This window comes from Mercenaria mercenaria, chromosome 9 (assembly GCF_021730395.1).
Source record: "Mercenaria mercenaria strain notata chromosome 9, MADL_Memer_1, whole genome shotgun sequence".
NCBI classification, from domain to species: Eukaryota; Metazoa; Mollusca; class Bivalvia; order Venerida; family Veneridae; genus Mercenaria; species Mercenaria mercenaria.
Genome location: NC_069369.1, coordinates 55,908,107 through 55,925,456, shown reverse-complemented (window position 1 = coordinate 55,925,456; position 17,350 = coordinate 55,908,107). Strand labels below are relative to the sequence as shown.

The window sequence follows — 17,350 nt, the reverse complement described above, 5'->3', positions numbered from 1 at the left end:
GTTCGGACCGCCTCTGCATGTAATAGCGTCTGAATTCAAAATATGCATTTCCTCTTAAAATGCACGAAACCTTATGATTTGTTAATGTTATTTTCTCTTAAAAGCAACAAAGTTATTTCTATCCATGCAGCCATACGTGTTGCTTCCTCGATTGTCAAACAAGTATCAAGAATGTTTCGATTGAAGGAATGAAACCATAATTTTACCGATAAACAGGCCCATCATACTGATGTTGTTTATGCTAAGACATGTGCATCATTTTACATGACATTTTCTTGTAACAGACTCCTAATTGAAGAGTTGTAACGAAAATAAAAATGTGTAAAAAAGGATTGTAACCACTACCTTACCCTAGCATGATTGTAAGAGGCTAATAATATAGTCTAAGCACTTGGTTTTGCTGTACCATTGTGATTCCAGCAGGTATAGAGTTTCAATTTCACCCATCATAATTTTACTCCGATTTGGTGTGCTGTAAAACCCAAATCAGATCAAATAATCTATTAATTGTTGTAACACAATCTATCTAATTAGGCACATAGCATGACTAACTACTTTGTTTGGCCTTCTGTGATAAGATGCATGACTCACTTTGCTTCCGTCTAGGCAGTGGAAAAATGTTAGCATTGAAACCTTTAATTTGGCGAGATAGACAGCATGTCCTGGACAAGATGTCCTACCACAGCGATTGAAACGATAATTAAAATCAGAATCTTTTGAAGCTCACGACTGCGCCTCTTTAAATGGCACCCGTATCTTCTGTCTCAAAGGCGGAATCTAGATTGATTTAATTACCTAACCTGTCAAACAAAAAAACTGATCTGTTAGTTTGAAACGCATCAGTAAAATACTGGACGAGATAATGCTCTATCCTAATATTGCACATCGATTTCAGAGCAAATTGCTACATCAAACAGCTATATACGTGATGTGAACTTATTTATTGTTGAGATTCTAGAAAAGTCGATACTCCCAATCTTATCTCTTTCATTTTATACGTCTGTCTATCTTTTCACACTAATTATTTGAAGCAGTCTTTCTTTTGACGGTCCAGAATAGTCAATTACGTATGTGTCTTATCATCAAAGTTTAGTTATTATCTACTGGACTACTGTTGCCTGTTGTCAATAAAACGTTGATAACATTGTGCCATTTTATGGAGGGCTTGAAAATCACTTTTGATCGTATTAGAATGGCAGCTAAGAGGTCTCAATGACCGAGTGTTTAAAGTCAATGACTTTCAGTCACTTGCCGCTCACCGCAGTGGACTCGACACCTTAAATGGGATGGTGTAGGATACTTTCATTTCAGATAGCCATCTAGGTAGGTTAAAGAAGGTCGGTGATTTTACCAAGGTGTCATTACCCGGAGATCAGCCGTCATGATCAAAACAAAGGAAAGTCGCCATATGACCTCTAATCGCTAATTGCGTTAGTGTGACGTTAAAATCAAAATGTCTAAAAGAAGATAGCACTCATCCTCTTCAAACCTCTGTACAACTCAAATTTTCAAAAGACGCTTTTGAATTATGAAAAAGAATCATAAAAATTATTCAGTTACATGTATCTTGTTATTTCTATAATACCGTGTTCACACTAGCAAATCCGTTTTATTTTTATCAGGCACTAATTGGCTATAATTGGTATTTGACATTTAAAAACCCATCAAAATATAATCTAGTTTGTGTCCACACTATGCAGAGAAATGTGGTTTAAAAATGTACATGCAAATGTCATGAATATTTATAAGCATTGATGCATTGTGGGAAGTAAACATGGATAGAAGAAGGTTACAAAGAAGAAGGTGTGCAGAAATAAAAAGGAGACACAGATACTTAAACTTTTTAAGACATCAGATGCGCATTAGAACATTATTATGTTTAAGTGTTAATATTCTGTTGATGTCAAATGCACTGGTAGAGAGGAATATTTGGTCACGAGAAAGGTCGCAAGAGTGGTGGTTTAGAACACGTGGTTGGACTAATCAGGATTATTATAATAATTTACGTATGTCCAGGGATACCTTTGTGCACATTTGCCATATTCTTTCACCATACATTAACTGTCGGAATACTCACTTAAGAAGAAGCATAGATGTTGAAAGGCGTGTTGCAATTACAATCTGGAGACTGGCAACTAACATTGAATACCGAACACTCTCACATTTGTTTGGAATAGGGCGATCAACAGCTTGTACTATTGTACAAAAAACATGTCAAGCCATAGTGCAATATCTTATGCCACACTTTATAAAAATTCCAGCAGGAGAAGCATTCAATGACAATGTTAATGGATTTTTTGACATGGGTATGCCGCAGTGTATAGGAGCTATAGATGGAACTCATATTCCAATTATAGCGCCCATTGAAAATCATGCTGACTATTTCAACAGAAAAGGATTCCATTCAATCATTCTACAAGCTGTAGTTGATCATGCTTATCAGTTCATGGATATCTATGTTGGCTGGCCGGGGAGTGTACATGATGCACGAGTGTTTGCAAACTCACCAATAGCTAGAAAACTGAGTACTGCAACTGCATTTGATAACAGAATGGAAAATATCAATGGTACTCAGGTGCCTTACTACATCATAGGTGACCCTGCTTATCCAATTCTTCCTGTTCTCATGAAGGCATTTGCAAATACAGATCAGTTAACAGATGACCAACGAAAATTTAATATAACTTTAAGTGGGGCCAGAGTTGTTGTAGAAAATGCGTTCGGCAGACTTAAAGGGAGATGGCGGAGCTTGATGAAAAGAAACGATGCAGAACTTGATAATGTAATAACTGAGGTGGCTGCTTGCTGCACTTTGCACAATATTTGTGAACGGAGTGGAGATGCATTCAATAATGACTGGATTCAGCCAGATGACCAAGTACCAAATTGTCAACCATTGCCAATCAACAATCCACACCATTCTACAGACATTCGCAATGCACTGGTTCAGTGGGTTTCAACACACTGAGAGTGATCAAACTAACTATATCTGTAATGTGTATACCTTTTAATAATTGTGTACATCTTGGATATACTCGATTACAAAAGTGATTACAAAAGTAAAAAATATGATCTCGATCACGCATATTATACCTGATATTCAGCATATTAGTGTCAAATTTGCTATGTTGAATATCAGTACACATGGCATACATGTATACATTTTAAATGAAATAATGAACTGAAAAACAAAACATGGTAAACATGCAGGTGTATATTATCAACGTAAACTGCTATATTTCAGACAGAAAAATTTCTCCCTTGCAAAGTCATTATGTTCAAAATGGATGATATTCGTCATACAAATGTTTGTTATAATACTGGATTAGTCATTATTAAAGTTTGCTCTCTGTTTATTAATGTTCTCATAGAAATATAAACTATAGCTTGTTATATGATCTCCTTCAGTCAAAATACCTTTACCAACTCAAACATTATAGAATTGATATGACAAAAATCAGTTCACTGGCTATCATAATATTCATCCTGGTACATGTTCCTGTAAGCTTGACCTATAAATGGAACATCCTCAGAAGCAAGCATATGTGAGTATGAAGATGGGGATTGCTGACTTGTTGACACATTTCCAACAGCTTGTTGTTGCAAGTATGAAGATGGGGATTGCTGACTTGTTGACACATTTCCAGCAGCTTGTTGTTGCAAGTATGAAGATGGGGATTGCTGACTTGCAGACACATTACCAGCAGCTTGTTGTTGCGAGTACGAAGCTGGGGATTGCTGACATGTTGACACATTTCCAGCAGCTTGTTGTTGCGAGTATAAGAATTGTTGACTTGTCTGTTGAATTGGTTGTGATCTCAAAGCCATAATCATTTGCATCATCGTTTGTTGCTGTTGGTTGTCCATTCTCATTCGCTCGATTTCTACCTCCTTTTCTTGCTTCATGCGTGCCTGTTCAAGTTCTATAAATGCTTTGAAATCATTTTTTTGTGACTGCAATGCTTCCTCAATGAATGTTCTGGTTTGTTGGATTTCCTTTGCTCTTGAAATTTTTTTCTTCTTGATCAGCTTGAAGTTTCCTGAAGAAGAAAAAAGGTTTCAAGAATATGTATTTTACATGTAAGGCTAATCATTGTTTATAAATAACGATATACAAACAATAGTAAAGCTGTTTTAGAAATAAAGGCTAATTTGCAATTAAATACATTATTTCTGAATGAATTGCAGATGTTTACTAATATGATCTACCATTGCGTTTTTCCGTATTTTTGGCAGCTGGCTCTTTTTGTTTGGCTTGCCCATCAGAAAGTTCTACAACCGGTGCAGCTGGCTCTTTTTGTTTGGCTTGCCCATCAGAAGGCTCTACAATCTTTGCCTCAGTCCCATCTCCTCCATCCGTATTGGTGTCACTATCCTGCTCTTCATCAGTATTCACATTCTCTATAAACAAAAAATACACATTTTTATTGGAGTAAACATGGTACTGACAAGTAATCAAATTCCATAGCTTGACAACCTCTGCTAAAATTGGACATGTGCCAATTGAATGTGTATTGATGACCTTATTTTAGATCTTTTATTTTCCTCCAACATAATTAAATTAAGGATATATAGGTTAGCAACATGCAATAAAAATATGTCTGAAAATTTGGCAATATTAAAGATTTTCTTTTATATGTTGCAAATACAATATTAACGTTAAAAATGTAACAAATATAGTGCAGCATGCATGATTTTTTTATAGATAAAGAACCTACCTTGATCTGAAATGTCCGTTTCTGTGGTTGAAGTTGATAAAACAGAAGATGGTCTTGTTGCTGGACGATGACCAAGTATCCTGTCTAACTCCTCAAAGTATCTGTTTGTTTTTCTTGCATTGCCAGATTGTGCATTACTATCCTTTACTTTTTTATAATCATTTTTTAGCTGCTTGATTTTGCTTCTGATTTGTAGTGCATTCCTTTTGAAGCCCATTTCTTGCATTTTCTTAGACACTTCCACATATACTTCAGCATTTCTATACATGCCATCAAGTCCGTTTTGAATATCCTCATGACCCCATATTGCAATTAATGTCTTGGTTTCTGTAACATTCCAATTACTCCTGCTACTCTCCACAGCCATAGCATCCATTATTTACACGTGGTATTCTCCCGCCAAAATGTCAGACTTTTGGGGGGAAAGCAATAAATAGATTGTAAAACCGTTTTAACTCACATTTGCGTTCACACTTGTAAAATAATGTAGTATTACTTTTTAATATAGCATTAAAACCACCTCCCGAGGTGGTTTTAATGCTACATTACAGAAACCACTTGACCTTTACATAATTCACGTTTAACACCACATATAGTGTGGACGCAAACAAGTTTAAAAAATAAACCCAAGTTAATGTAGGATTAAAAACGTAGTCTGAACACGGTATAAGATCGCATTTAATGCTAAACTCAAGAATGGGGATAATTAAAGTTCCACCCGTTCTTTCTAAAAGATGGTTTCTTTATTTTTCAGGACCCGATATTTCTCGTACATAATATTTGTTTCAAAACGTGTACTAATTTAGAACAATTCATAGGAAAATGCTGCTTTTTTTTGGTAGTTAAGATATTCAAAACGTTACGTAGCAATTCTGTTACCATTCTCTGAATAATTCAGAATGATTTGTACTATTGAAATTTTCATCATTTGAGCCGCACCATGAGAAAACCAACATAGTGCGTTTGCGACCAGCATGGATCCGCGCAGTCTGGTCAGGATCCATGCAGTTCGCTAACAGTTTCTCTAATTGCAATAGGCTTTGAAAGCGAACAGCATTGATCCATACCGGACTGCGCGGATGCGCACGCTGGTCTGGATCCATGCTGGTCGCAAACGCACTATGTTGGTTTTCTCATGGCGCGGCTCATTTCATTAGGTATATTTTTAAAGTCTGCAAACCAGCCTGTTACGAAATAGGATGATCAAGCAGGCTTCTATAAAATTAATGTGATAACGGATTCAATTTCAAAAAATGTGTTGTCAAGATATCAGAAAAAAAGCCATCCGTCTTGTCTGTGTCTCCTTCCGTTACATGACATATTAAAGTTTTTGACGGGAGACATAATTCATTTAAATCTCTCGGGAGGGAAAAGCTGAATACACACGTGATTTGAGACCTTTAATACTGTCGCAGTTAACTTATAGATTAATTATATATATCTAGAAAAAATGGGAAATATATCATATTAACTTATAAACAAGCGAATCAACATTCCGCAACTAATTGGAAAAAAAATATCCAATTATGGAAACTAATGAGCAAGAAGTTCATTACACTTGCTTTCCTATTGATATGTAGCAATAATGCGCTTGTCAGGTATCGGTTATAGTATTTTAGGAAGGGAACCTCAAATTTTCTAATATAGGAACATATTAAGTAAAATCTAGAAATTGATTGTTTTACAATTGTGAACTTTATTAAAATTTTATTTTATTATAATGATAATTGTAGATATGAGACTTCGCTTTTACCGGTGTTCGCACAAATGAAAATAATTGATTCACAGACATTAAAACGTAACAGTGGTTATAAGATAACACTGTATTTTGTACTTAGTCTACGTATGACGTTACGTAGACTATCAGTTTAGTTACTGGGTTTAAGTTCTATTTTTACTATACTCCATACAGAGGCAGCAAATTGGTAGAGCCAGCCTTCGCATTTACACCTTTTGTACATGTAATTCGTTTTGCTTGAGACAGATACTGACCTGGTCAAAACCAAGTACATTGTTTTTCATTATATTAAGGTGAAACTTGTTTCGATGCTTGAAGAATATTTAGTCTCACTTTGTGCTAACTTCAAAATATGACTATTTTAAAGTATAATACTTCTAAGCGTAGGAAAGGCTTTCGGGTATGAATACTCCGAAACTGATTAAAGCTATAATTTTGCATAAATATGATTTGGGACTAATAAACTACAAAACGTACGAAACTGTTAAAAGTAAAATTTAGTGTTATCAAATTTCACCAGACCCTTTTCCCTTTTCAGTGCTATGATTCAGTTTTAGATCGATTTTTGGAATGAATATAAGTAAATGTATTAGTTTAATTCATTTATTCATGTCTCTAAAGTATAAAAAACAGTCTTCTTTTTGCAAAGACAATGTACGTCTTTCAATATCAATCTGATATAGCCGGCATATTGGTAGGCGAATTATTATGACAATTTACACATGTAGTATCCTTTTGAAACGGGTCAGTATCTCGTAAGTTATTTCTACTTTCAAGTCAATATCCGATTACAGAAATTACATTAAACCTGAGCAAAGTATCACTTAAAAATTTGAGTGACACTCAGCGTGGGCATAGCAACAAATGCTGAATTAATAATTATGTCTCCCCCGGAGGCATATTGTTTTTGCCCTGTCCGTCCGTCCGTCCGTCCGTCCGTACGTCACACTTCATTTCCGAGCAATAACTGGAGAACCATTTGACCTAGAACCTTCAAACTTCATAGGGTTGTAGGGCTGCTGGAGTAGACGACCCCTATTGTTTTTGGGGTCACTCCATCAAAGGTCAAGGTCACAGGGGCCTGAACATGGAAAACCATTTCCGATCAGTAACTAGAGAACCACTTGATCCAGAATGTTGAAACTTCATAGGATGATTGGTCATGAAGAGTAGATGACCCCTATTGATTTTGGGATCACTCCATCAAAGGTCAAGGTCACAGGGGCCTGAACATGGAAAACCATTTCCGATCAGTAACTAGAGAACCACTTGACCCAGAATGTTGAAACTTCATAGGATGATTGTGCATGCAAAGTAGATGACCCCTATCGATTTTGGGGTCACTCCGTTAAAGGTCAAGGTCACAGGGGCCTGAAGATTGAAAACCATTTCCAGTCAGTAACTTGAGAACTTCTTAACCCAGAATATTGAAACTTAATAGGATGATTGGTCATGCAGAGTAGATGACCCCTAACGATTTTGGGGTCACTCTGTGAACGGTCAAGGTCACAGGGCCTGAACATTGACACCCATTTCCGGTCAGTAACTTGAGAACCACTTGACCCAGAATGTTGAAACTTCATAGGATGATTGGTCATGCAGAGTAGATGACCCCTAACGATTTTAGGGTGAGGGTCGCTCTGTTAAAGGTCAAGGCCATAGGGGCCTAAACATGGAAAACCATTTCCAATCAATAACTTGAGAACCTGTCGACCCAGAATGTTGAAACTCCATAGGATGATTGTTCATGCAGAGTAAATGACCCCTATTGTTTCTGGGGTCACTCCGTTAAAGGTCAAGGTCACAGAGGCCTGAACATTGATAACCAGTTCCTATCAATAACTTGAGAACCACTTGACCCAGAATGTTGGAACTTCATAGGATGATTGAACATGCAGAGTAGATGACCCCTACTGATTTTGGGGTCAGTCTATTAAAGGGCAGGGTCACAGTGGCCTGTTCATGTAAAATCATTTTTTGGAAATAACTTGAGAACCACTTGCCCTACAATGTTGAAACTTAATAGGATGATTGGACATGCAGAGTAGATGACCCCTATTTATTTTGAGGTCACTTGATCAAAGGTCAAGGTCACAGGAGCCTGAACAGTGACTTGAGAACCACTAGGCCAAGAATGTTGAAATTTAGCGGGACGGGATGACTGGACATGCCAAGTAGGTGATCCCTATTGCAGCCAACCATCAGTGTCTCTTCGACTTTCGCTCCTGACCCCTATTGACTTCTTGCCTATAGGACTTTGCATTGGGGGAGACATGCGCTTTTTTACAAAAGCATTTTCTAGTTTGGTTAACGTTCAACCATTAGGACTTGAAAGTGACCATGTCACCTGACTTTGTTCGATGGAAGATAAAGCCCCTAAATATTGACACTCATACACACAGTAAAAATCTTAAAGAGTGAAAATGGAAATTGCTTCCTGTAACTTTACCTGAGCTGACAAAACGAGACTTGAGTATTTCCGTATCAGTAGTTAACAATGCATGTCCTATGATAAAGTCACTTATTTCTCGTCCGAAAAGCAAATCATACCTTATCAGATATATAAAATATTTAAGATAGATCTGCATGACATCAAATCGTCATGTGGAAAGATAATTTAACATTGAACAAACAAAAAAATATATACATCTATATATGTCATGGTACTTGCAAAATTCTACTATTTGAGGCTAAAGCGTTAGGTAATATTATAATAATAATACATTATCAGGAAGTAATTATCTTGTTTCCTTATTCTATTTAAATTTGCGTTAAATAGACATTTACGGATTAAGTCTACGTGGACTGTGGACGCCTAAGGCGATAGATTTTTCAAGGGGACCGTCTCAACATAGTTTAATTATATTATGCGCGATATGAAAAAGAGTTTATAACGGCAATAGGGTTTGAGTTATTATATCATCACTATGCGGTAGGTGATATAAATTTGGATGTGCCTGTTTTTAGCTCGACTTTTCGAAGAAAAGGTAGAGCTATTGCATGCGCTCCGGCGTCGGCGTCGGCGTCTCCGTTGGGTTAAAATTTTTGATAAAGTCAAATATCTCTGTTACTGTCAAAGCTATTGACTTGAAACTTAAAATACTTATTTACTATCAAAGTCTTCACAAGGAAGAACAATCCCCATAACTCTGATTGAATTTTTACAGAATTATGCCCCTTTTTAATTTAGCATTTTTGGTTAAAGTTTTTGATAAAGGCAAATATCTCTGTTACTATCGAAGCTATTGACTTGACACTTGAAATAGTTATTTATCATCAAAGGCTTCACCAGGAGAAACTATCCGCATAACTCTGATTGAATTTTGATAGAATTATGCCCCTTTTTAACTTAGAATTATTGGTTAAAGTTTGTGATAAAGTCAAATATCTCTGTTACGATCAAAGCTATTGACTTGAAACTTAAAATACTTATTTACTATTTAAGTCTACACGCGTAGAAACAATCCCCATAACTCTGATTTGAATTTTGTTAGAATTACGTCCCTTTTTAACTTAGAATTTTTGGTTAAAGTTTTTGATAAAGGCAAATATCTCTATTATATCGAAGCTATTGACTTGAAACTTAAAATAGTTATTTACCATCATAGGCTTCACCAGGAGAAACTATCCGCATAACTCTGATTTAATTTTGATAGAATTATGCCCCTTTTTAATTAAATGTACTTAATTGAACAAATATATATGTCATTACAGAATAACTGTAGAACATTCAATCGCAGAATTGAAGTGTTACAAGAGCGTAAGCTCTGTATGGAGGCACTCACGACAACGACTTTCAAGAACCGTACATGTCTGTGCGTTCCTTGTGTATAGAAGAAAACATGTCGGATTGATTTTATAAACTGATAACTGTCAACAAGAAATGAATTTCATTTCATTCATGTTTATGCCATAATACAGTATAAATGGGAAGATTTTTTTATTTTGATTATTTTCCTATCTTCCGTTCATTTATCTAATTAAAAAAGCTGTCCATCTCTTCGTCCATCCACTACTGACAAATTAAAACAATAAAGTTATACAAATACAACGTCTTTAACGCTAATACAGAAATAACAAGTGCTCCGCAAAGCGGGGCAATATACGCCCGAAGGATTATATCAGGGGATGGGAGCAAAATTGAAGGAACTTTACTGTTGAAGCCCAAACGTAAAGGACAACAAAGGGAAGAAATTCTCCGAAAAACTCTTAAGTCCACTAAAATCATTACCAGGTACAGATATATCAAATACACCTTAACTTTGCAGGTACCATCCATGTTGTACCACAGAAAAGTGGTATCGTTTTTTTTCCCTACGGCCAGTAATAAAATGTTACAAAATAACCTATTTATAGTAACATGATAGGGAAGTAATTCAATAAAAAAATATTGTAAGTGAACAAAAAATGGATTTGCCAAATAAAATTAAGAGCACCTCAATGCAAAGCAACATAAACACAAAACAAAGTCATGTGACCTATGACCCCTAAGTGTGACCTTGACCATGCGCTCTGCACGTCGTCTCAATGTGGAAAACATTTGTGCCAAGTTTCTGTAAAATCCTTCAAGCAGTTCAACAGTTACACATCGCACTCCAAACAAAGTTATATGACCTTTGACCCCTTAGTGTGACATTGGCCTTGTATCTAGCTATCCAAAACATGCGCTCTGCACGTCGACTCGATGTGGTGGACATTTGTGCAATGTTTCTTTAAAATCCCTCATACAGATCAAGAGTTACAGAGCGGACACGAAACAAAGTCATATGACCTTGACCCCTAAGTGCGACCTTGACCTTAAAGCAAGACACCTGATACAGGCGCTCTGCACGTCCTCTTGATGTGGATAACATGTGTTTCAAGTTTGTTTAAAATCCTTCAAGGAGCGGAGTCGACACGATATTGTTAACGGACAGACGGACAGACAGACAGCCAGATGAACACCTGTGGTATCCCAAAATACGTCCCTTCGGGCGTATAATAACAACAAAGGAATGGAGACGCAAGATATTACGTTTTCTACAGTTTTCACATTGTTTTACCTGCTGACCTACATTTTGATCCCAACTGACCCAGTTTAGATTTTTTCATGTTGGACGACGACGACGATGGAATACGGATACATTGCGATCAGACTAGCTCATCTTTTCAACTTTGTCGCAGATGAGCAACTTTTGATATTGAAGAACATTTCAGGAAAGTGTTATGACGCTAGATCAAATACTTTTTGCGATATGTATAACAAAACATTTCTCTGGCGAACAGACGGACGGACAGACAAATCCAAATATTATCCTGTGCAGTGACATATTAAGCCAGACCTTACCATCATTATAGGAAATTTTTTCCTACCAAACATAAATTAAAATTATCATGTTGAGACTGTCCCCTTGAAAAATCGATCGTCTTAGGTGTTCACAGTCCACGTAGACTTAATCCGTAAATGTCTAATAAGAATAAGACGTAAATGACTCATTAACTCCAAAAGTTTGTAAGTACCATCATAATACTTGTATTATCTATAATCCTATCCTCTGCAAAGCTGTTATTAAATTGGATATAAATCAGTTCGACTTCTATTTCCTGCGTTCTTTATCAGAAAATATTTGCGCTTGAAAATGTTTATCATCTATAACTTGAAGTTAATTGAAAACAAATCGTTTAATAGGTATATGTGGTTACATATGCTAGTGTTCAAATTTTGTAAAAATGTGAGAATTTATCGAAACAAAAATTGTTCTTATATAGCATAGGCAACGTTACATGTTTTGACCTAAACGAAATGTATTTAAATATCAATTTGGCTGAGCAAAGCAATGTTTGAAAGCACGCAACAGGTTTGTAACAAATTACTTTTAGGCAGTTCTGCAGTTCTGCACGTATGAAACAAACATCGTTCAACAATGTAGAATTTTATTAAACTGTATTTTTATAAAGCACCGTTGAATCTGAAGGAATTTCAGCCAATAAAAACGATATGATCTTGACGTGCTTGATTTTAGTGCGATTTGAAAATAATAGTCCTACAGTCTGTTCTATGGGAAATCAAATTTTAATGACATACGGTATATTTTAATGAAACATTTCATGGTTGTAGATCTACCAGTTTTCAATCATATAATCAAACAAAATATGTAGGTCAGTATGCTTATTTTTCACAATTTTCTAAAGATCACTTGGATCCCTTACATTGTCTCATAACCTTCCCCATTATTATTTTACATCAAAACCTTTGTATTGCCTCAACTGTCCTTCAGAAAGAGAGTTGAAAACTTATTTCACTTAATATGCAACCTTGATAAAGGCAACCAGTCATTATTCTACGTTTTCCGGATAAATGACGTTACGTCATCACTTCCGGTTGACAGAGCGTAAACAACTACCTTAAATATATTTATCTTTTTTAAGACGCCACGCCGTTACATAATGCGTGTTATATACAGAAAATCCCTGCCTACCGTCCATAAAATAAATAATAATACTGTCCGAAATGATTGATATACTCAGTTTGTTATCAATGTTTTTACAAATGTGCCTGCCAAGTTTCAGATCAATCCATCTAAATTTTCAACAACAAAAAAAACAGATTGAATGTTAACTTTCTTCTTTATTATATATAGTTTACCACTGTACTTGAATCTTCGTTGTGTTTTATGATAAAATAATGGTGATGTTTGTATTTAATGTTTGTTATTTGTAACGTCATACACCACAAGATATTTCAGACTGACAAATGAGTGCGTGATTTTCGTGCTGTTGATGTTTTTGATATTATAGATATCCATCTTATTGAAGAATTCCTTTTTTTCACATTGGATCTGATATATTGAATGATAACAATGTATAAGCAGTTCACTATTAGGGCGGTTGTTTATGAATCTTACAAACATATTTTATTTACGTAGTACCACAGTGGACAATATATACACGTGAGTTATACAGAAAGCGCGTCTGAATTAATCTTATGAAAATGAAAGGATAAATATGATTGACTTTATAGTTACATTGCTGTTTTATAATAAAGTTGTTGTTCTATAATAGTCTTAACGGAATGTTTTTCTATCAAAAATGAATTTTGCCGTCAATTTAACCTTTAGCCTACTGATGGCAAGTAGTTCTGCCTTTGCTATCAGGCTGATCAGGCTGATAATGTTCTGCACTGAGTTAAATTTTCAGTGAACGCCCGTTCGAACAATAAATGGTACTGCCCAAATTGAATGATAGACCAGTCCATTTCAGAAATTTAGTAGGGTAAAGGTTAACCAAAACTATTCGTGACATAACATTTGCACTTATTTGGAATGTTTCTGGTATACCACTTAAAAGTGAAGTGAGGAATTATTTATCAATGATTCGTTATAGTGTTTACGGAGTTTACGGAGCGTTCTGAACACTGAACATGATGTATGAGATTATTTGCATATATATTGTTTTTTTTTCTCTTTTTACTGATGCTTACGCGTATCCATTAATATATGAAAGCAAAAGCCCGCACGCTTAGCTCAGTAGGGAGAGCGTTGGTCTACGGATCGCGGGGTCGTGAGTTCGATCCCCGGGCGGGGCGTATGTTCTCCGTGACGATTTGATAAAAGACATTGTGTCTGAAATCATTCGTCCTCTACCTCTGATTCATGTGGGAAAGTTGGCAGTTACTTGCGGTGAACAGGTTTGTACTGGTACAGAATCCAGGAACACTGGTTATGTTAACTGCCCGCCGTTACATAACTGAAATACTGTTGAAAAATGGCGTTAAACCCAAAACAAAAACAAAAAATGAACGCGAAGATGAAATTATCTCCAAATGCATGAATCTTTTAGTATTCACTTGATTTCTATATTGCTTTTAAAAAAAATTACAGAACATGTAACAATGTTTATCATGAAGATAAAATATTCAACTTTGATTACTTTGGGTATTTTGGAACTGTTTTTTTTCTTCTTTTTTATTTCGTTGTTTCTGTGAGAACGTATTTCATGTCAATTGAGATCTTAACCATCAGTCCTGTTTACGACGGCTTTTACATATGTCGCGGTTATAATGCATTCTGTTTAAATCTCGAGGAATGGAAAAAAAAAAACCAGTCCATACGTGACATGTGGCCTCATCCATTGCCAACCACCAGCTCAGAATTCAGAATTCTGTAAACAGTTATGAATAACGTCTGCGACAATGTGAAATAGATCACGTTAACTAATATCCAAGCAGATCAACATTCCATAGACTAATTGGAAACACTCTCCAGTTATAGAAGTTAATTATCAAGACGTCCAATCCGGTTTCTTTCTTCTAATGAATCTGCTTCGTAAAAATGCATTAAAGCACTGTTATGGATTGCATTGGCCTTCTAACCTAACATTGCCAGCAACTTTGTCATTCTTTTATTATGCATTTCAGACATTTAAAACTGTTGACGGCAAAAGTAAATTACCCCTTTAATATAAATATATTATCAAAGCTGAGTATTTCTTTGGATTTCAATATTATTTCTAGTTTCACATTTGCATCTTGTGGGTAATGTGATATTTTAAAAATCTGAACGAAAAGGAATGATTTAAAACTGTCTTTAGAATCGAAGCCCAGTTATTTCTATGTGAGGTAGTAAACATATTGTGATACATTTTAGCTAAATGTATAATTGTCAATAAAAAACTTACTACAAATGTAATCTACAATTGTTCTTGTATTCGTAACAATCCTTTAAAAAAATATATATTTATCAAATTATTCATACGCTAAAATAACTCTGTCTTGGTTTGGGCAGCCAGGAACGTATTGATTGAACAGGGCTAGAGGTAATTGTAGAAGTAAATAATGAGATAATTATATGACCAGTCTTATTAACAACGTTTAAAATTGACAGTGTTGACGGATACGTTTACGCTTACTTCCCCTTAACGTCTCTCTTTGTTGCAATATACAAATTGCTGGAATAAAATTGCTTATCTGAGATGGTAGTCTATCTGAAAATCATAAGGGCAATCACACGCTGAGATATAAATGGCCTGTTACTAAATCCCTCTCAGTGTAGAAGCAATGAATGCAGATGTGAATCATATAAAGGAATGGAAATAATTTGAGCCGTGCCATGAGAAAATCAATATAATGGGTTTGCGACCAGCAAGGATCCAGACCAGCCTGCGCATCCGCGCAGTCTGGCCAGGATCCATGCTGTTCGCTAATGGTTTCTCTAATAAAAATATTCTTTGAAAGCGAACAGCATGGAACCTGACCAGACTGCGCGGATGCGCAGGCTAGTCTGGATCCATGCTGGTCGCAAACCCACTATGCTGATTTTCTCATGGCACGGCTCATTTAACTTTTTCTCGCAGAAAACATAATACCTGCAGTAATGGCACTATTATTATAAATTATCAATTCTCTATCAAGTGGTGCTTATCGTTAAGACATTCGGGATTTTGTTCAAACGTGCAGTTATTACTTGTAGGAGTTCGGAAGATTAATTATAACAGTGTATAAATATAAAACATATTATATATAACGTGGTGGGAATCACATCTCTCAATCTTAAATTGAAAAACAACAACTATGGTGGGGTTGTTTATATTCTAAAAGGTTTTCCTATCTATGCGATCATACATGTGTAGTATGTGATTAAACAAGAATCAAAAATGCGTTCTTTTAATATATGTTATTTGTGTGAAATCAGTAGATTGAATCAAAATATACATGAATATTCAGCAGGATTAATACATAATTGCTGTTTTTGTGACTATATTTATGTATTCCCTTTTATAGTCTTGTGTATAGATTACGTAAAGTGTTTTGACATAATTAAAGATAAACTTGCGAATATTTTAGCATTGCGAATTTACCTCATGATAATCATGATAATTACTTCCACATTATCTGAAGTAAGGAGAAATGCGAACTTTTGTCACGGTTACTAGTCTAATTATTTAACTAATTCATGAGTAATGTTCAGGTCGTCTTTGTTGCCACATATCATGCAAGTGCTTAATTTTGCGACCTTAAAATAATTTGATTAATTCGAAATTTTCACATTATTGAAATTACGCCAAGTGCTGCTTTAATGTCGGAAAAGTTATTTTTATGGACATGCGAAGAACTGTTGTCAAGTCTGTTTTAACTGTTTGGAATAAAGCTTTTTCGAATATTTTATTCACTCTGTATCACAGAAAACATAAATTATGAGAAAAACCTAAAACATCATATAATTTGCAATATTTGATGATAACATATGTACAAGTAATGAAAATCTGACGATGAAAATGTGATTAGCAATTGATTTCAAACATTATCTATAAATATACCTTTCACAAACATTTTTGTACGCAGAAAATGTCTTCTGTCAGATATTCGACACAAAAATGTTCAATCATGCAGAAACTTTAATTTCTTAATCTACTTGACATTAATGGAACGTATTTCGTGCAAATTTTAACGTACATAGAACAGCTTTGGTTCCGATACAGTAACATCAAAGCGAGTGGTCCAATACATCAAACATACGTCATTGACAAGTATTTTACTATCTAACCTTTAATTAGTTCGTTTTAAATCCTATCTAAATCCAGTTCCGTAATCTGGCCATTTATACCGCCAAAGGATTGACCTTGTCAATAATAGGCTAATCAATTATCAAGAGGGTATTTCAATAATGTGGTCTCATGTTGTCAGAAAGAAAATATTACGAACTTTAATTTCTTAATGTCAAAATGTCATTTATCGTGCGGACCAACCTTATCTTTACGTGTTTACAATCAGTATATTATTATGGTTGCGTCAAACATAGAAATTGTACGTTTATCATTGTGTGTTGTGATTTAATTACAATAATGGTGGGCGGCACTTATAACTAATTATACGTTACAGATAATTTAATTTATTATTTTTATTGTTTCTTTGAATAGC

The 17,350-nt window shown here is 35.2% G+C and overlaps 3 protein-coding genes across 16 annotated transcripts in view; 2 read left to right on the top strand and 1 right to left on the bottom strand.

Annotated features, from left to right (window-relative positions):
• LOC123547145 (5-hydroxytryptamine receptor 4-like) overlaps window positions 1–17,350 on the top strand; it is a 325,172-nt gene that overhangs the window by 294,310 nt on the left and 13,512 nt on the right. The window lies entirely within an intron of this gene.
• Window positions 1,595–3,393, top strand: LOC123539178 (uncharacterized). The gene has a single exon (XM_045323690.2). It carries the CDS (start codon window positions 1,775–1,777, stop codon window positions 2,966–2,968), a length of 1,194 nt encoding a protein of 397 aa, XP_045179625.2. The 5' UTR covers window positions 1,595–1,774; the 3' UTR covers window positions 2,969–3,393.
• LOC123534792 (uncharacterized) lies at window positions 2,991–5,358 on the bottom strand. Its single transcript, XM_045317215.2, has 3 exons — window positions 4,719–5,358; window positions 4,210–4,401; window positions 2,991–4,040 (listed from the first exon to the last, which is right to left on the bottom strand). The coding sequence occupies exons 1-3, from the start codon at window positions 5,092–5,094 to the stop codon at window positions 3,463–3,465; spliced, it is 1,146 nt and encodes a 381-aa protein (XP_045173150.2). The 5' UTR covers window positions 5,095–5,358; the 3' UTR covers window positions 2,991–3,462.